General features: G+C 35.7%; 1 protein-coding gene across 3 annotated transcripts in view; it reads right to left on the reverse strand.

Moving 5' to 3' along the window:
* Positions 1 to 553: 553 nt before the first annotated feature.
* The window catches only part of LOC131934621 (uncharacterized protein ZK1073.1), an 89,273-nt gene continuing 68,237 nt past the window's right edge, over positions 554 to 21,589 (reverse strand). For 2 of the 3 annotated variants that reach the window (XM_059290692.1, XM_059290694.1), the window contains 10 exons: positions 21,212 to 21,274; positions 19,329 to 19,389; positions 17,242 to 17,328; positions 14,623 to 14,700; positions 12,445 to 12,456; positions 8,704 to 8,819; positions 7,537 to 7,572; positions 6,782 to 6,926; positions 6,325 to 6,376; positions 554 to 5,551 (listed from right to left, as the gene is read on the reverse strand). In XM_059290692.1, the coding sequence (XP_059146675.1) occupies positions 5,352 to 5,551; positions 6,325 to 6,376; positions 6,782 to 6,926; positions 7,537 to 7,572; positions 8,704 to 8,819; positions 12,445 to 12,456; positions 14,623 to 14,700; positions 17,242 to 17,328; positions 19,329 to 19,389; positions 21,212 to 21,274 (850 nt within the window). In that variant the 3' untranslated portion in view covers positions 554 to 5,351. The remainder of the gene's footprint in view (positions 5,552 to 6,324; positions 6,377 to 6,781; positions 6,927 to 7,536; positions 7,573 to 8,703; positions 8,820 to 12,444; positions 12,457 to 14,622; positions 14,701 to 17,241; positions 17,329 to 19,328; positions 19,390 to 21,211; positions 21,275 to 21,589) is intronic. The other variant, XM_059290693.1, reaches the window with a different exon arrangement.

Consider the following 21,589-nt stretch of genomic DNA (forward strand, 5'->3'; position numbering starts at 1 on the left):
GTTCGGATGATGGTTCAGGCCTGTGAATGTAGGACGTACTGAGTCCACCCAGCTCTAATGTGTACCTGGTTTACATTGGGGAAAGGCAGAGGCGTAGCGACGGGGGGGGGGGGGTACATATGTACCCGGGCGCCGAACCTATGGGCGCCAAAATAAGCTCATTTTAGCTGGTATTTTGAATTATAAATATAAAAAATATATGGGGGTGGGCGCCAAATTGAAAGTTTGTCCCCGGGCGCTGAGAGGGTCGCTACGCCTCTGGGGAAAGGAAAGGTGGCTGGGCATAGTGCTGAAAAACACTACCTCTCCGTATGCTGATGTCAAGAAACATATGAACTCTACTTCATCTGCCTAAAGGATCGCTAGGTCTCAAGAGGAACTTTACTGTTTTAATTAAATATCTTTATGCATAAAGTGTATGCCACTATAAAGCTCCATAAATATGTGTGGGAAGCTCTAGTAAGGTAAAATGTGTAGTTACTTCTCAAACAAATTTAAAAAAAAAATATCTTAATAAAACTTTCATCACCACAAATAACAACCACCAAATCCAGCATTTTTTGTATGTTTTAATGTATGATTCAGAAAAATAAAAGGAAACAAAAATTTTTCTCTTACCATAGCTTTCCATTACAATTAACATGCATATGCATTAGTTATTCATATTTGTCTAGAAGTACAAATAACAAAAAAAATTCTGAATAAAATGCTGAATTAATTAAAACAGCTTTTACCAGTTACTAAAAAAACAACTATTGTCTTGTTTAAAATTTTGCGGATTAAAAAAAAATGGTGATATGAAATAACATTGAGTTATGGTAAGTTTTTTTTCTTGGTTATACGATGAGATTAATGTATAAAAAAACAAAAAAAAATATGAGAAAAAAAATGGCACCATTTACACATATATCACCAATCTATTTCCCATAAGGGACGTATGGCATTCACAGATGGAATATATGACATTCATAGATGGGGGTGTATGACATTCAGCAATTGGGGCATATGACATTTATAAACGGCATTTATGATACTCAAAATATGGGGAGTCATGACATTCATAGATGAGGACTTACATTAACAAACTTACACTTACAAACTTACACTTACAAACTTACATCAACAAACCATGGTTAACTGTCAAACCAGACAAAGTTTCTAACGCCAACTTTAATGTCCCAATCCCAGCAGAGCATGACAAGCATCAGGCAAGCAGCAGATGTTTTTGTCGTCAGTGAAAAATAAAAATTAAAATATCCCCCACGGTGCTTTTCAACAACAAACTTTAAAGCATAGACAAGATAAAATGTGTACACAGGTGTACAAGGGCGTGTACAAAGTTTAAAGCGGATGCAGGTTCTAGCTGGGGTAGAACGTATATTTTTTCGAAGTGAATACAAAAAAATTTCAAATGTTAAGTCTAGGCATGACTCAACGATAGAATGTATTAGGAAACTACAAACAAAAGGGAACATAGTATTTCTTTCCATTTCTAAAAAAGTTTTTTTTTAATATTTTGAGTGTAATAAATTTTTTTAAAATTTATTTAAAGAGTTTGTAATGTAATTCTAAAAAAAAATTCTTGAAAAACATCTGATTATTTTCTTTAAGTCAAATAGGTGTCACATGCAAGATACATTTTGTTACTTGACTTATTCAGTTCTGGTTTCATGTTTTGGGTTTTAGTTCATATGTTAAATATAAATAATCTAATTAAATGTATCAAGTAAATAGGGTAGTCAATAAGAATAACACAACCAAGGGAAGTCATCTGAACAAAGGGAGACCACAGCAAGAGAAAGTGAATGTTGGAAAAACTAAGACAAGTTTTTTTTTTAATGTTAAACATAAAGAGACATAAATCAAACTAGACCTAGACACCATGAGCAGATGACATCAATTTGACTGAGCTATGACATCATGATGATAAGCAAATGACATCAGTCTGAGCCATGACACCATGAGCAGATGCCATCAAGTTGACTGAGCTATGACATCATGATGATAAGCAAATGACATCACTCTGAGCTATGACACCATGAGCAGATGACATCATGAGCAGATGACATCAGTCTAACTGAGCTATGACATCAACAATTTGGACTTCTAACAAAGCAAGTACACTTGGAGATAAGTTGTGCATAAACACACAGTCAGATCTAGGTACATTCAACAAACAAAAAAATAATAAACCTGCCAAGTTAAGTAGAGATTTTGTTCCTAAGTGGCCAACAACTTCCCCTCCCCACTTACTTAGCTTACGTGTAGCATAAATCCACAGCCACCAACATTTCACCCACAACCTAAACCCACAGCCACCAACATTTCACCCATAGCCACCATCATTTCATCTATAACATAGGGACCACACCCACCTACCACAACTCGAGCTAACCACATTTTGCCATGATAAAAAAAACAATGTACATACATAGACAACATAAAATGATGTCATGACATGACATGTCAGTGACAATGACATGTCATTGTGGTAATATAAAAATCTAATCAGTTCTAACAGGGATACTAATCCCTTCATGTTGATTGAGTTCCAACAAGTTGATGATGTATACGGATAACCTTATGACAAGCACTGCATTTGGATAATCTTATGGCAAGCACTGTATCAAGATGACCTTATGACAAGCACTGTACCCAAATGACCTTATGACAAGCACTATATCCAGACCTTTTGACAAGGACTGCATTTGGATGACCTTATGACAAGCTCTGTATCTGTGCATCCAGATGACCTTTTTACAAATACTGTATATAGATGCCCATATCAGCATGACCTTTTCACAACCACTATATCTGGATGACCTTATGATAAGCACTGTATCCATATGACCTTATGACAAGCTCTGCATCTGGATGACCTTATGAAAAGCACTATATCTGTGCATCCAGATGACCTAATGACAAGCACTTTATCCGGATGACCTTTAGACAAACTGTATATAGATGATCTTATCAACATGACCTTAAGACAAGCACTGTATCCATATGACCTTTTGACAAGCACTTTATCTGGATGACCTTTTGACAAGCACTTTATCTGGATGACCTTTTGACAAGCACTTCTTGTGCCTTGGGTAGGATGGGACATTAATGTGATGGACAGCACATCACCATATGAGTAGGTGCCAACATGATTGGGTCACCATTCTAGAAGTTGACCACATGACTCACCACAAGATTGTGTCACCCTATGACTCACCACAAGATTGTGTCACCCTATGACTCACCACAAGATTGTGTCACCATATGAATGACCACAAGATTTTGTCACCACATGACTCACCACAACATTGTGTCACCACATGACTCACCACAACATTGTGTCACCACATACTCACCACAAGATTGTGTCACCATATGAATGACCACAAGAATGTGTCACCACAAGATTGTACACCACATGACTCACCACAAGATTGTGTCACCACATGACTCACCACAACATTGTGTCACCACATGACTCACCACAACATTGTGTCACCACATGACTCACCACAAGATTGTGTCACCACATGACTCACCACAACATTGTGTCACCACATGACTCACCACAACATTGTGTCATCACATGACTCACCACAACATTGTGTCACCATATGACTCACCACAACATTGGGTCACCACAATCTAGGAAGATGAGGTGATCCCACCAGCCTGTACAATCTTTTGTCACCAAAGAATAAAAAAAAACAAAATGAGTCGTTCTACAACATAGCTAATGATGAAACAATGTGCATAGTTAAATATAATATTCAGTATTTTCTAATCAATTCAAGGAGTAGAATCTTATAAAAACTAGATCTTTAAAGTGAAACATAACAATAACAGTTTACGTGAATTTATATTGTAAAAAATATGAAAGTTGTCGTTAAACAAAATAATTGAAAAATAATTACAAACCCAGAAAAAAAATACAATTTTTTTTTTTGATAAATTCTATAAAAAAATTGTTCTTTTAAATGTAAACAAACTGTAACTAAATAGAAACTCCTTCATCAATCACGATAAAAAAAAAACATCAACTGATACAGATTCTCTAATTACAAGTGTAATAAATGAGCCTTCCTAAAAACAACATCGGTTAGAAAAGCAAAATGAGTGATTCCTATTCCATACAAGAGAATGTCACAGAAACTCCACTGTCTTTGTTACTGTGGTTTACAGTTCACCCTAAAGATTGGACAAGAAAACATCCAAAGTTTCTAGTGCTGGGCTGGTACCAGAAATAATAAATAAAACTTTCAAATTTCCTGATTGTGTAAAAAAAATTAAACATCCTTCAAAAGGAAATCACAGAATATGACCCTGATTTTTTTTTAAATTCTAGAACTTGAATTGTAGATTGTAAGGAGAATAGGAAGGCTAAAAATAATCACAATACAAATAGTTATTCTATATTGCTTGTTTGAATTAGTTCTCACAAAACTTGAGCTAGGATGCATCTTTTACCGATGCTAAATAATACTAAATTAAATGCAATTCAAAAATAATTTGAACAAACCTTATTAAAAATATAAGAGTTCAGGTAAGTAATAGGTAACATAAAATTGTTTAATACTTTTTGTCGAGGTGAGAGAAAAAGTAAATGCTACGGAAATGACTAAGTAAAAAATACTTGAGAATTTAATCAAAATTTTGAATACTGATCGATTCACATAATTTTAAGGATAGGCTTCAAAAAATTATACTAAGGGGAAAAATACATTTTAAATAGTAGAAAAAAGGTTGTTAAACTTAGTTGAGTGAATAGACAATTGAATTAAAAAAGGGGAAGCAATGCAAGCAGCATCTTACACTGCCGTACATAAAACTGTTTTAACTAAAGGAAAAATCAGTGAAAAATATCTTTGGAAAACATAACTCATGCTGCAAAAATTTTTTAAAACCAAAACAATTTAATAATTCAAACATAATTATCTCAATGTTATAAAAAGTTATAAACAATAAAAACAAATAGTTACAAAAAATGGGTTTATTAGATATATTTTTTTTTCATTTTCATATGAGCCATGTATAAAGATAATCTAAACTTTGTCGGATGGAAACATTATATTATGCAGCGTATAGGTATGAGGAGACATGCCTGATTCACGAATGGAGAGATTGTCCTTAAAAATGGAGTTTCCACTACACTTCTAAGACCTCCAAGTCTAGGGTTACAGATACTAACAGAAATGTCGACACCAACTTTCAACTAAAACATCAGCCATGTTTTCAACATGTGACAAATTAAAAAAAAAAAAAAAACTATTGTAGTTACAGCTGATTATTTAGGTAAACACTACAATAATCAATGAACAGTCAATCAGTGGTCAACAAAATGTAACAGCTTAGCTTGTAGGGCTAGTGGACAGGACGTCGCCGGAGCTGCCTCGGGTTGGGGATGAGCCGTACTTGGGTGGGCTCATGGAGTAGATGCCCCGGGGCATGTCCGCCTCCTCCATGGACATGGACCGCGTGCGGCTGGGGGGCGTGCCCGTGCTGTCGATGGATGCGGAGCGCTGGACACGCGGCATAGGGACACCGCCAACTGACAGATGAGAGAGGTCATAGTTCAAAGCAAATCTCAACACAGCACATACAAAACTGTATGAGAGAGGTCATAGTTCAAAGCAAATCTCAACACAACACATACAAAACTGTATGAGAGATGACATTGGTAAACACAAATCTCAACACAGCACATATTAAACTGTACAAAAACAATATAAGAGATTTGATTGTTAAAAGCAAATCTCAAAAGAGCACAAAAAGAAATTATGTAAGAAATTTAAAACTTAAAGGTCGACGCATAAAACTATAGAAGAGATGTTTTGTTATAGTTATTGAATAAATAAATAAATAAATAAAATCGATTGTTTTGATCTTTATTTAAGGTGTAAAACAAAATATGAGGGATTTGATTATTTAGTTCAAACTTAGAAGAGTGCTATTATTATAAGAGTTGTTGAATCTCTAAGTTAAAGGTAAACACACAAATATGTAACAACAGGTCTATAATTAATCTAATCTACACATAATATAGCACTACAAAAAAAAAAATGAATGAAAATAATATTTAACTAAATATTTTTCTAAAGTAAAATAACATTTTACAACCTTGGAACCTGGGTACCACATTGTATTACCACTAGGTTAATCATGCAAAAAAAAACAACTTTAATAAAATATTTTAATTAATAACAGTGGGCTATAATTAACTTGACGAAGTTTTCACAAGGGAGGAGCCAAAATAACATACTAATTAGATTTTAATGAGCGGCACCTGCTAAGTAAAAATCAACTTGCAACAAGTTTGCTTACCTAAGCCCATGCCTTGCAGGAAATAAAGCAAACTTTCTGCAAACCTTTCAGGCTGTAATAAGACAACATTATCATTAGGTGGGTATAGGTGTGTACAGGTGTTTGTAGACTTAGCTAATGAATGGGAATTTGTGTCGTCTTTGATCAGATTAATGATGTAAATTTAAAAGGCTTGGTTAAAATTTCTCCACTAATGAAAATATAGTTAAAAATACTTTAACTGAAAGATGTTTTTCAGCTTAAAGGGAGAGAATACCAGTAATTCTTAGACTGTGTTTAATCTTTTACTAATGAGAAGTAATTAAAACAGCCTATTAAAAGATTGTACATCAGTGATGTATTTAGCTACATTTTTGTTTTTTTAATTAATGCTAAGATAACTCTGGGATATTTTCTTAATGGAGGTTGTGGGTTGTCTCCCATCATGGAAGGAGTTTTTAAAAAAAAGTAGAGTTACCTTCTCTTCCAAGACATTGGCCACCCCATCAACCTCGAGGATGTCACATTCTTTCTTGTCCAGCCTCTCCCTCATGCGGGAGAACAGGTTGTGGACTGTGTGGTTGAAGGATGCCTTGCTGCCTGTCACCATCATGACGCGGCACCTGGCAGAGACACAGGTAATGAAAGACTGACACCTGACATGACACAGGTAGTTTATGACTGACACATGACACAGGTAATTTAAGACTGACACATGACATGACCAGGTAGTTTAAGACTGACACATGACACAGGTAGTTTAAGACTGACACCGTACATGACACAGGTAGTTTAAGACTGACACATGAGATGACCAGGTAGTTTAAGACTGACACATGACATAATGTAGGTAATTTAAGACTGACATGACATGACACAGGTAATTTAAGACTGACATATGACATGATAATAAACACCGGTAATTCAAGATTGACATATGACATGATAATAAACACAGGTAATTTAAGACTGACACATGACACAATAATAAACACAGGTAATTTAAGACTGACATACGACATGATAATAAAGACAGGTAATTTAAGACTGACATATGACATGATAATAAACACAGGTATTTTAAGATTGATTCAAGAAAATTCAAATATAACAATATAAACAATATCATATTTTCAGTACATTAAAAATAATAATAAAAAACTACTTGATGCCTTAGTAAAATGTAGACCATTACAATTTATTGTAAATGACCATTCAGGAAAATTAACTTACTTGATTTTACCAACTTGATCAGCAATATTTGACCTCCTAAAATAAAATAAAAGATGAATATTAATTAAATTAAGATAGAAATGTATTATGTAACTGCTGACATTAAAAAAATGTTTAAAAAGTAATGCATATATCAATAATGAAAAAGGGTCACTTTACTATATCTAAACTAGCCAATGTAAACATTGAGCCTTAGCAAATACTGACCCCTGGCTAACAATGACCCCTAGCAAATAAAGAACCCCATCTAACATTGATTCCTATCAAACAATGAACCTAAGCAAACACTGACCCCCACACAAACATTGACCCCTAGCACATAATGACTTCTAGTGGGAACTGAACCCTGGCAAACACTGACCCCTGGCAAACACTGACCCCTGGCAAACACTGACCCCTGGTAAACACTGACCCCTGGCTAACACTGACCCCCTAGCACTCACTGACCTCTGGCTAACACTGACCCCTGGCAAACACTGACCCCTGGCTAACACTGACTCCTGGCTAACACTGACTCTGGCAAACACTGACCCCTGGCTAACACTGACCCCTGGCTAACAATGACCCCCTAGCACTCACTGACTACTGGCAAACACTGACCCCTGGCTAACACTGACCCCTGGCTAACACTGACCCCCTAGCACTCATTGACTCCTGGCTAACACTGACCCCTGGCTAACACTGACCCCTGGCTAACCCTGACCCCTGGCTAACACTGACCCCCTAGCACTCACTGACTCCTGGCAAACACTGACCCCTGGCTAACACTGACCCCTGGCTAACACTGACCCCCTAGCACTCACTGACTCCTGGCAAACACTGACCCCTGGTAAACACTGACCCCTGGCTAACACTGACCCCCTAGCACTCACTGACTCCTGGAAAACACTGACCCCTGGCAAACACTGACCCCTGGCTAACACTGACCCCTGGTAAACACTGACCCCTGGCTAACACTGACCCCTAGCTAACACTGACCCCTGGCTAATATTGACCCCTGGCTAACACTGACCCCTGGCTAACACTGACCCCATAGCTTACATTGATCCCTGGCTAACACTGACCCCATAGCTTACACTGACCCCTGGCTAACACTGACCCCTGGCTAACACTGACCCCTGGCTAACACTGACCCCTAGAAGAAACTGAACCCTAGAAGAAACTGACCTCATGAAAGCCTGGACAAATCTCTTGAGGTTTCTTGGGTTGATCTTTGACCTCAGAGATTCCTGGAAAGATTCGATGACTTTCTGCAGCTGTTCCTTGTTCTCAGCCTTCTCAAACTGTAGAGACACACCAGGGTGTGGGGTTAGTTCATGTCTGGGGGTCAGGTCTTAGCTCACACAACATGGGATGGGGGGGGGGGGGGCTAGACTGGTGGGGTAGGGGAAACATTAGGGGTTGGGGTTAGTTCATGTCTGGGGGGTCAGGTCTTAGCTCACACATGGGATGGGGGGGGGATGACAGCTAGACTGGTGGGGTAGGGGGAACATTAGGGGTTGGGGTTAGTTCATGTCTGGGGGGTCAGGTGTTAGCTCACACAACAAGGGGTGGGGGGGGGGGGGGGCTAGACTGGTGGGGTAGGGGAAACATTAGGGGTTGGGGTTAGTTCATGTCAGGGGGTCAGGTCTTAGCTCACACAACAATATGACATGGGATGGGATGGCGGGGGGGGGGGGGGGAAGTGTGACAGCTAGACTGGTGGGGTAGGGGGGCTGAATGGGTGGGTTGGGGGCTGTGGGTGGGGTTAGTTTATGTCAGGTGGTCAGGTCTAAGATCACACAACATGACATGTGATGGGGGGGGGGGACATTAGGACAGCTAGACTGGTGGGGTGGGGCTGAATGGCTGGAGTTAGTCTATGACATTACTAATGGATGGGGGGGGGTAAACTGGTGGATTGGGGAGGGGCTGAGTGGGTGTTGAGTGGATGAGATTAGTCTATATTAGGTGGTGAGGCATCAACTCCCACAAAAACATCTTTAAAAGATGGGGGGGGGGGGGGGTAGGGCTGAATAGGTGAGGTGGGGTCTGGGTGGGTGGGGTTAGTCTATTTGGGGTGAAACAGACTCAGGTTACACAAAAAACATGGAGGGGGGGGGGGGTAGATAAGTGAAGGGAGATTAAGATTAGGGGTGGGGGCTTAAAGTGTAGCTTCTCTATCAACCTGAACTATTTTAGAAAATACAACCTTACTGGTAGGAGGGGGAAGGGGTAGATGAGTGGTGGGTGTGGGGTTGGGTGTGGGGTTGGGTGTGGGGGTATAACCAAGACAGACTGGGCTCAGATTATTTAAGAAAAGACTTTAAAACTAGGGATTTGGAAAAGGAGGGATTTCTGGTCTGGGGGTTAGGCTGTAATAGGGGTTGGATGGGTTACACTTAGAATTGGTGGGGGGTTAGAGTGTAATAGGGGTTGTGTTGGATGGGAGTTGGGACTTTGATTAGGAGTTTGGAACAATGGCGTGACTGGGGTTACTATTCTACCTAAAAGGGACCAGACATGGGATTCATTGTTTTGATGGTTTGTAAACTGAAAGCAACACACACATGCTTTAGCTTGTCCAACATAAGGTGGGGGGGGGGGGGGGGGTATTAGAGAATACAGAAAACAACTTAATCAATAAAGATTTTAAATTAAGTATTATCTTATACCTGGTAGAAATTGTAAGGTAGACTAAAACGTTTTTGAGTTTAACTGAATGCATACGTTGAAAATACATGTTTGATCTTATTTTTAAAAGTTCAAATACTAATAAAGGGAAATATCTTATTGTATGTTTTAACGAAGATGGAATAATTAAATGAGCATAGAATGGATTAGAGTAAATCTTAATCTGTTACACAAGAAGTGTTTAACTTAACTAACTAGGATTAGGTGTAAACTGGATTACATGTAACATTGCATGCAGCCTATAAGTTAAAAGCTACCTAGGACTTTCCTATATGATAAAAGAAAAAAAAAAGCTTATGACTTTAGACCTCAGTTTAAGAATTCATTATTGGAATACAAAATATAATAGGAGTTGTATGCTCTGAGTCAATTGTTTTATTTAAGCCAAGCTACCCTATTAAACTAAAAAGCAAATACAAGAATTGATTCTCTTGAGTAATGTGGATGAATATACAGAAGCATTGTTAAAATCTAGACCAGTAGTGCTAGTCTAGAAATGAAGCAAGACAATTAATTATACATCTTGAGTAAGGTAAAGAATCCACAAGCAATGTTGGTATCACCCTTAAATATACCAATCTGCCCAGGACAAGACACAACAATGAGTTTATTTATAGAGACATGTATTAGCTAGAACATCAGGTACAATTTATTATGGTACAATTTTTTAAAGGTATTATATTTTTAGTAGAGTCTGAATGTAAATGATTAAAGCTGAGTTTTAAGACAAAAAGAATGACTCATGTTAGCTAAAAAGCGTTAAAACATGGAAAGGAATATCACTAAAATAATTAATTAAAAAATTGCATCACTGTGAAAGATTGCAATTAGCTGTCATTATTTATCATATTTAAAGAAAAAAAAGTGAAGTCAATGCTACCAATACAGTTAAACGACACACTCTAGTTCTACAGTAATTAATGTCTAACTAGAATAATTGCTTAAGTCATTTAAAAAAAATGAAAAACATCCCTGATAGGGCCCAACAGGCAGCTTATAAAAAGTTAAATTAATTTTCACGATGAATGTTTATGAAATGAAGAAAATTTCTGTCTTAAAATATGTCTAAAACGTATATCTTAAACAGTCAATATAGAGGGCTGTCTATGTTAAAACAGTAAGTATAGAGGACAAAGTCACATCGGAAGACAACACAGAAAAAACAAGCATATGTTGTACAGCGTATTCACTTACTCGTAATGTTTAGTCAGGATGGGGAGTAAAAAGAAATGGGAATCAATTTGTTTTGAGATTTGTGCATTTTAAGAACAAAATAGGTTTTTAAAAAAAATTTAAACTACATATTTAACAATTATGAAAAAAATAAATAAATGCATACATTTTTAAAAGTGAATTTTTAGAAAAAAAAAATCTTAATTTAATTATTTTTAAGGATAAGTCTTAAAAAACCTACACTGTTTTATATTGTAATGTGTGTATAGAAGGTAATGAATTAATTCAACTACTAGTACTGGGCATAAAGGTACTGAAAAGGCATGCACTAGAAATGTTTATGTGACTTTTGTAAGGGGAGAGAACCACGGCCTGCATGTTAGTATTGAACACAGTGCGTGTTCCTGTGCAGGTAATATTTTTCTTCTTAATTCTGGAACTAGTAAATATACATTTTATACACTTTTTTAAAATATATATATGCAAAATTTAGAAAAAAAATTATAACAGACAAAGTTGCATTATTGTAAAAAATTGTGTAAGTGTTGAAGAAAATACAAACAAGACTTCTGAAACACATTTTTAAATGCATAAAATTTCAATTAAACAAAACAAAATCTAAAAATCACAAAGTAGTGATCAAGCTTTTCAATAGACTACAATAAAGTCAAGCAGTAAAAAAACAAATTGACTGAAATGTTATTCGAAGTTCAGATGCATCTATCAAATAAAAAAAAAGCGTTGTTTTAACTAATGCTTCATTGAATAATTTTAAAATTTTGTAATTTAATTGGCAAACGCTACAAAAAAACAAAACAATTACAAGACCAGTATAAAATCTTGATTAAATAATGCCTCTATAGTGTACCAGAACCCAATATTGGTGTGAGTTACAGCTAGATTAATGTGGTTATAGAAGAGTAAACAAAATACATTTAAAAATAAAATTGGCTAATTCTGAATACATGATTTAAAAAAATGAAAAAAAAAAAAAAAACTGAAGTTACTAATTGAGTGAAGGGAGTAGTGGTAATATAACCATGAGAAGAGAGTGTACGTTACCTCAGGTGTCACCTAGTTACCATAAAGTAGAGAGAGGTGGGGGTGGGGGAAGGAGGGAGAGGAGGAAAAGAAAGAGATATCAGCTTTGGTCAGGTTTACAGCACACATCATATCATTTTGGTGTAAACTGTGATGTTTTAAAGCTTTACACATTTCATTTTGGTGTAAAACAGGGGTCTCCAAACTTTTCAGTCCGAGGGCCGCATTAACTATCAAATTTCAGTTCGGGGGCCAGTTTCTTCCAGGCATGTCTTTGATTTTTCTGGGCAAAGTTCCTCAGCCATCACCAACAAACATTTTTTCCTTGGACAAAAAAATCTCTGCGGGCTGGATGAAAGGACATCGCATGCGGCCCGCGGGTCGTAGTTTGGAGACCCCTGGTGTAAAGGGTGATGGTTTAAAGCTTTACAGCACATTATACATTATGTTGTCAAGTGTGAAGTTATAAAGCTGTACAAAACACATAAACTTTGGTGTAAAGTATGAAGTTTTCAACCATTACAGCACACATCATCTATTATATTGTTCAGTGAAATGAGTTTGCTGATTATCTGCATCCTACAAAATACTGTGTTATACAGATTGTATCCTGCAGGAATTAATGTAAACAAAGTTGTATGGCAACATACACAACATAGCCTACTTTGTGAAGTTAATGTATAGGATCTGAAAAGCAAACATAGCTCAAGATAATTCATCCTAAAAAGCAGAAATATACCGTAAACATTTTTAACACATAAAATTCCCTAAGGAAAAACTAGCTGATTATAAATTTATTTAAAAAATAGAAAAATACCGTCACAATTTTTAGAGCTACAAAATGTCATATTTCAATGAAAGTATTTTACTGTGATCCCCATCTAAAATAAAAATTACTTCGATGTTTGAAACTGAAATAGGGCCATAGAAAATTCACATAGATGGGTCAAATTGTCTGGTTTAAAGGAATCCATTAGAAAACCACAATAAATGGTGCCATTACAAGATGGTGAAGGGACCATCAGACACATTCACTCAACTATCAAACCCTTTTGATAACAACAGCTACAGCTATAAACAGAAAGGAAGAAACAAACTACTACGGTACAAAACAACAGGGTTTAATATCAGACAACACAGAGGGGAAGACACGGCTACACAACACTAACATTAGTCTGTCAGTTTTTGTTATTTTATACAGACATAAGACATTTTTTGTAAAGGGACTTTGAAATTAATTTTGTATTTTTTGTTTACATAAAAACAGCATAATTTGATAAATAATATTTAAAAAATTTTCTTTGAAGTCCTAAGGCATCTAAGATTAGCTTTAGTGATTGGTTTCAAATAATCACCTAGATGAGCTGTGTGAAATACCTTAATGAAAATAAACAATGCAACTGATCTAAAGCTATAACCAGTTTTTAAAATAAAATAGTTCTAAAGGAATTATGTTATCATTTATTAAATTTTCTACCGCATAAAACAAATTCGAGAATTCATTTAAATTAGTTAATTTTATTATATGCCTAGTTATACACTCTTCATGTAAATAAGTAAACAAATTTGAAATTAGCAAGTTAAATATTAATAAACATGAAACATATTTCAGCGAAAACAACAAAATAATAAAAAAAATAATAGTGTAGGTTTTGTTAATAAATAAAAAGTAATAATAAAAAAAACCTTTAAGTAAAACAAAATGACAAATCAGATTAAGTGTGAACAAAAAACCCCAAAAAAAATTAGTCGAGCTAAAAGAATAGAACAAGTGAAACCTGAAAGTGGAGAGTACCAAAAGGGTGGCATAATTAAAGTCCTGCTGAGCGGGCAGTTTGATTACACTGATGAGTGGCGCCCTGGTGGCTTTCCTTCCCGCCAGAGACCTGCCACTCTAAACAATTGGACAAGACATGGTTTAATTCTCCACTCACTCTAGTCTGCAGAAGTTGGTCTTTTTAACTCAGTTTTTATACATTACAATTGTTCTTTTATGGAAAAAATAGGGTCAAAACATATAAAACAAATCATATCAAACATAAATTTAAATTATAGCAATAATTACTGATCTAAAAATAAAATTATAGTAAAAAAAAAAAAAAAAAAAAAAAACCACTGCAAAAGAAACGAAACAAAAAAGGTTTGTTTAAAAAGGATGTGTTGAGTTGTAAGATTGTGTCTAGCTGGCTGTGAACTTACCGAGCCAAAACGGTGCAGACACAGGTAGGCCTCAGTGGAGGGGTTCATGCCTATCTGTTCCAGCTTCCAGTTCATCACCTGGGGGACACAGAGGGCAGGTGAGGTTCACAGGGGGGTATTAAGTTTACAGGTGAGATTCTGAGGTATTACAGGCTAGGTCTTAACTTTACAGGTGAGATTCAGAGGTATTACAGGCTAGGTCTTAACTTTAAGGTGAGATTCAGAGGTATTACAGGCTAGGTCTTAACTTTAAGGTGAGATTCAGAGGTATTACAGGCTAGGTCTTAACTTTACAGGTGAGATTCAGAGGTATTACAGGCTAGGTCTTAACTTTACAGGTGAGATTCAGAGGTATTACAGGCTAGGTCTTAACTTTACAGGTGAGATTCAGAGGTATTACAGGCTAGGTCTTAACTTTACAGGTGAGATTCAGAGGTATTACGGCTAGGTCTTAACTTTACAGGTGAGATTCAGAGGTATTACGGCTAGGTCTTAAGTTTATAGGTCAGGTTTAGAGGTCTAACAGGTGGGTATTAAGTTTACAGGTGAGATTCAGAGGTATTACGGTTAAGTCTTAAGTTTATAGGTCAGGTTCAGGGGTATTACAGGTGGGTCTTATGTGAACAGCTTATAGGTCAAGCTCAGGGGTATTACAGAGGAGGGGGGGGGTCTTGAGATTACAGATGAGGTGCAGGTGGGTCTCAAGGTCAATGGTGAAATATAAAAGTCATGTTAAAAGGTCTTACAGGTCATGATAAAAGGTCTCATGGTAACAGCAATGTTAAAAGATCTGCAGTTTGATCTGAGCACTATTGTACATCCAACCAGTGTAAACATTTGATTCCGGACAGCTGGGAGGTACTAGCAACTCCACAAAAGTTGTTATTTAGTAGAGCAAGTATTACTTTACATGGCTTATACAGTTGCAGAAAATAACTAGATATGACTTCACTCAACGGCTCTATGGGGGTGAGTACACTATCCTCCCTCTCAGCATATACATGATGGAAATACAAAATATTTTTTTTTGTATTGCCGTCATGTTTATAGTTTTTTTTTGTTTATCGCCATTACAAACTGTAATTACATGACAAACTCAATTTTACAAGGCAAACATGGTCAAGAAACAATTTGCTTTTTGGGATGGAATTGATTTTACAATTAATGTCGGGAGGTAAGGGCAACAAGGGGAGAAAACTCAGATCTCCGAGTAGTGCTAGGCTTAAAACTTCAATCATCAAGTAGTGCTAGGCTTAAAACTTCAATCACCGAGTAGTGCTAGGCTTAAAACTTCAATCACCAAGTAGTGCTAGGCTTAAAACTTCAATCATCAAGTAGTGCTAGGCTTAAAACTTCAATCATCAAGTAGTGCTAGGCTTAAAACTTCGATCATCAAGTAGTGCTAGGCTTAAAACTTCAATCACCAAGTAGTGCTAGGTTTAAAACTTCAATCATCAAGTAGTGCTAGGTTTAAAACTTCAATCATCAAGTAGTGCTAGGCTTAAAACTTCAATCACCAAGTAGTGCTAGGCTTAAAACTTCGATCATCAAGTAGTGCTAGGCTTAAAACTTCGATCATCAAGTAGTGCTAGGCTTAAAACTTCAATCACCAAGTAGTGATAGGCTTAAAACTTCGATCATCAAGTAGTGCTAGGCTTAAAACTTTGATCATCAAGTAGTGCTAGGCTTAAAACTTCGATCATCAAGTAGTGCTAGGCTTAAAACTTCAATCATCAAGTAGTGCTAGGCTTAAAACTTCGATCATCAAGTAGTGCTAGGCTTAAAACTTCAATCACCAAGTAGTGCTAGGTTTAAAACTTCAATCATCAAGTAGTGCTAGGCTTAAAACTTCAATCACCAAGTAGTGCTAGGCTTAAAACTTCGATCATCAAGTAGTGCTAGGCTTAAAACTTCGATCATCAAGTAGTGCTAGGCTTAAAACTTCGATCATCAAGTAGTGCTAGGCTTAAAACTTCAATCACCAAGTAGTGTTAGGCTTAAAACTTCAATCACCAAGTAGTGCTAGGCTTAAAACTTCAATCACCAGTAGTGTTAGGCTTAGGAGTAACAAGATAAATTCTACTGGACATTAACGCTCAGAAAAGAATGTAAATTAACACTCTGTCTTAAATCATTTAATGGATACATTATTTGCTAGAAACTTCCGTCTTTTAAAAAAAAAAAAACACAATCAAATACAAATTTTAAAGAAAATTAAAAAACCTTTAAATTTGAAAGTTTAGCAAGCTTGTCAATTTTTATTGGAGTTAGCATCTCACTGTATAGACAGAAATTCTGACAAAGTTTCTGGTGACTGATGTACTACTTAATGATGGAGATCTCTGTCAAGGCCTAGCTAAAAGTGGTTGATGTTGCTAGCCTATTAGATTTTAACCTTGAACTAAACTAATGCTGGGGCCCTATTAGTGCAGAGTGGATTCTATGGCAACAGACCATTTGTTGTGACCACTAGAATTTATTACAGGAGCAGACATTCAATAAAATCACCATGAATATATTCAAGTTTTAAACTGATTAAAACTGAGCCAGTCCTTGAGTGTACACCTATATGCCACTAATTACCTGTATGCCGCTAATTACCTGTATGCCACTAATTACCTTGTCTTTAAGAGACTCCATGACACCTGCTGTGGTACCAGTGCAATGAATGAGGACACAGCCCAAAACTCTTTCAGGTTGCGCCATCTAGAAAACAAAATTTTTTTTTTTAAATTTTAAGGGGATATGCGCGGAAAAAAATCACAAAATTTCTTGTTTTTCGTCATGATGGGTTTCTTGCACTTTTGGATACTTTGTCCATTTTTGTATAAAGAGAATAATAACTTTAAAGAGAAAAAAATATTTTATGTGTTTGAATTACGATTTTTATGACCCTATTAATTAAAAAATAATCAATTTTTCCCAATCTTACAAGCTCTCTATGAAAAATTGTATATCCGTCATTATATTGTATTTGACATCATTGGAAAGCTGGATTTCTCATGTATCTAAGAAACTTAATTTCCTACATCTCGGAAACACCCAAAGCTTACAATCGGCTTTGCAGTTTACACAGATATGGTACTTTCCTGACCTAGTTTTTGTTACTTTTGGCTGTTTTTCTCAGTTCGCATGTTTTTAACACTAAAAAGCCTACTACTTTTTTATTTATTAAACAATGCCAACCACATTTTCAGTAATTGTTCTTGATGCAAAAATACAACTTTTGTCACTAGGGAATTGTGATTGCTTTCATAGAAAAAAAGTATTTGGTAATTAATATGCAAATTTTGAAACTTTTGAATACTAAAAAGGGTACGATTTTTTAGACCTTGTAAAATTCTTACTAGTAATTATTTCAAAAAGTTGTCGTGACAAAAGTTTTAATATATACTGAAATATAAGCAGTTTAAATTTGATTGCTATAGGTGCATAAATAAAAAAGCCTTAGTATTTTTAAAAGTACCGAAAAATTCAAAATGGCGGAAGTTTTTTTGGGTTTCCATGACAACCAAAATTGTTTTCGACCCTTTTTTTGCTGTTTAATACTTACTATTATATGCCAAATATGATAAAAGTATTCAAAAGGCTTTAGATCTTAAACTGTAAAAAATAGAAAAAAACATAGCATATCCCCTTAAATTGTCAGAATTTAAAAAAAAATTTATAATCAAATTTAAACAGAAAATGGTTTCAAATATTTTTAGACTGTTTGCAACCACAAACTGAAAATTTTTATTTTAGTTCAAGAGAAATTTTTTAAAGGACAGCAGTTGAGACCACTTGTTTGGGATGCAAGTTTAGAGAATTTGCATGTTCAAAGAACTTGTATGGAATGCTAGTTCAGAGAACTTCTATGGGAGGCTAGTTCAGAGAACTTGTATAGAAAGGCACTGAGCCGTGTGTAAATTCTGTCTTTAACCAAGTTGCCCCAGCCAAACATTAGCAGCCGCTGTCAGGGAGCCATTGATTGGGCGCAGCTAGCCCCAGGGCCAGCAGTTATCATCACACATGAGGGGAGGAGAAAAACTTGAAGATAAAATAGAAATACGTGGGCTCTTGAGTTTTCTAGGTTTTGTGTTGTATCTGGTTGGCAATAGATTGTGGGAATGGTGAATACGATGTGCTTGAACAGTTTGTGGCCTTCAAACAGACTGAGAGACTCATAAAATAGATGGATTGAAAAAATAAAATAAAACTTACTTTCTTTAATAAAAGGTTTGGTTGCTTGGAAGATTTTTTTTACAATTTTTAGCGACCAAAGCTTTTTTTTTTAAAAAGAAAACAAAATAGTTTTATTTTCTTATTTTCAATGCATGTTATTATCAAGTTTTGTTAAATTTGTTTTTCTAATCTTTAGTAATTCATAATTGGCCATTCTTGAGCATGAAGCAACCAACCATGACCAACAGTTCACTGCTGATAGCTAGCTAATCAAGCAATCCCAAGTACTTATCCTTGTTACCTCCCCATAGCTTCAAAATCATTTATTTAAATTTTAATGACTTATTGTCTATCTAATTAGTTTAAGAAATATATTCTTGCATTGTCATCAAAGAAGAAGGTATCTGGAAAGTTTGATCACAATCTCTGCATTAGAAGTGGTTCAAAATTGAGTTACAAGATTTGCCACAAACCCACAAACAGACTCTGTGAACGAAGTAAAACAGACTTACAGCAGACTTGTGCTACAACAACAGACTTACAGCAAATCTAGCAGCAATGTTAGCACCGGCTCCTTCACCCACACAGATGACTTGCTTGACACTGGGGATAGAAAAGTTGACATTTAAGTTTCAGTTAACTGATGTCGTTACTTTTGAATGGAATTGAAGAAATGTTATAGATGTTTATGTTTTTAACACATGTACAAATATTCGTTTTTCAGAACCAATCTCACATCAACTACTTTTTTTAAACATGTTATGAGATTATTTTAAATCATGTTTTTATTTTTTTACAATTTTAAAACAAGATTTCTAATACAAGACCTTTGCATCTATAAGTTTTTTTTACTAATTTTTTTTTTACAATTTTTAATACAAGACCTTTTGATCTAAGAAAGTATTGTATAAAATGTTATACCAGCGTTATTCCCCTTAACTGTTGAGAAACATAAAAAACCCAGCAGTATAAAATCCTAAATGTTTTTTAAAAGAAATGAAGTCCCATTTCAAACCCTGAACCACAAGGGGAGGAGGGTGGGGGTGGAGCTTATGTAAATTAGAGGATCTCTGGAGCTGTAGGAAAGAAAGGAAGTGAGACGCAGGAGACTGGTGGTCAGCTAATGGTCAGCTAATGGTCACTTGAGGTTGATTACATTAACCCAGCAGTGTGGCTGGGCTGTAGGACTGAGGGTAGTGACCAGCTAATGCTGTGACCACACATAGAGCTGGCTGGTCTAGAGTCAATATGCGGCTCAACATGGACATTTACCCAGGGATTATCAGGAAATGTCCAGTCGTGTGTGTAAGTATGTATGTGTGTGTGTTTGTGTGTGTGTGTGTGTGTGTATGCTGATTGGATTTCCATGTTAAGATTTTAAAAAAATAGTTTCATACTAAAAAAACAACATTTCTCTTCCTACATATTGATTAGTAACAACAATAATATACATTCTGGACTGATTTAATAAGTAACAACAACAATATACATTCTGGACAGATGAAAACTTCAACTACGTACTTTTCCAAATACTAACAACAACATTTCTGTACACTGCTCAGTCTGTCTTTAAACTGGAGAACTAGAAGTTACACTGACAGAATACTAGCCAAAGCTATCTGGGCACTAGCCCCTGGTCCAACCACAGTGTACATCATTAAAAAATGTATTTTTTTTTTAGAGGCTGCAGTTTATGATGATTGAGAGATTGAAACGATCAAAGACTGAGGTAAAATGATTGGAGATTGTCAAGTAGAATACACTTGACTTTGCCTTGGCATGAAGCCATCCAATCACGCATAACTGTAGAATTTACCAGAAGGATGGATTCATCATCTCAACACTTTCATTTCATTTAGAATGGTAAGTGGAAACTTCATGCTAGAACGGAGAGGGTGCCATTTGTTTGACTGAGATTTGTAATACTGGGCAAAGATTCCAAACACTTTATTTTCTTCTTTGAAAATTTTTTCTTACTAAATATTTTTAAAAAGATTTTAAAACAAAGAGATTTTGTCTAAAAGAAATACTTGTTCACTTAGGTCAAATAACTGATAGAAAAATACTTGTTTCCAATCACTATAATCAGATTTTTTTTGTCCATTATTTTATGGTCCCAAAATATAACCATTATGATACACTTATTTAAAACAATATACATACATGAAAAACAAATGAACAAAATGATCAAACAAGTGATGTGATGAACTAATAGAAGATCAAATGCAGGGTGGGTGGCAGTGATGTACAGGTCAGCTAAACTAGTTCAGGCTGACCTACACTAATTAACTAACGAAGTGTAGTGCCAGACAAACTTACTCAAGCTGACCTACACTAATTAACTAACGAAGTGTAGTGCCAGACAAACTTACTCAAGCTAACCTACACTAATTAACTAATGAAGTGTAGTGCCAGACAAACTTACTCAAGCTGATCAAGGACACACACCAGATCCTCTCCGAGACTCTGCATGCTGGGGAAGGTGTAGCTGCAAGAGAAGAAGGTAAAAACCTGTCAGAACACAATCATTTAAGGTGGTTGTAAACATATTTTAAACTAAATTTTCCTCTCAGTATCATTTAGAGACAGTTTAGATTCATCACAATTTCTGAAGATAGAAACACTTTTAAAAATTAAAGTCTACATAAAAATTGCTGAAATTTAATGTATTTGATAATTTATTATTTTTATTCTTGTTTACGTAGTTAAAAAAAACAATGTTATACAGTTTAAGTTGCAAATAAGCAACAACAAAAAAGCGTTAAAACCAATACACAACACACTGTAATGTAATTTGAGTCTG

The sequence above is a fragment of the Physella acuta genome, unplaced genomic scaffold, assembly GCF_028476545.2.
Source record: "Physella acuta isolate Inbredline_101_S28 unplaced genomic scaffold, ASM2847654v3 ptg000114l, whole genome shotgun sequence".
NCBI lineage: Eukaryota > Metazoa > Mollusca > Gastropoda > Physidae > Physella > Physella acuta.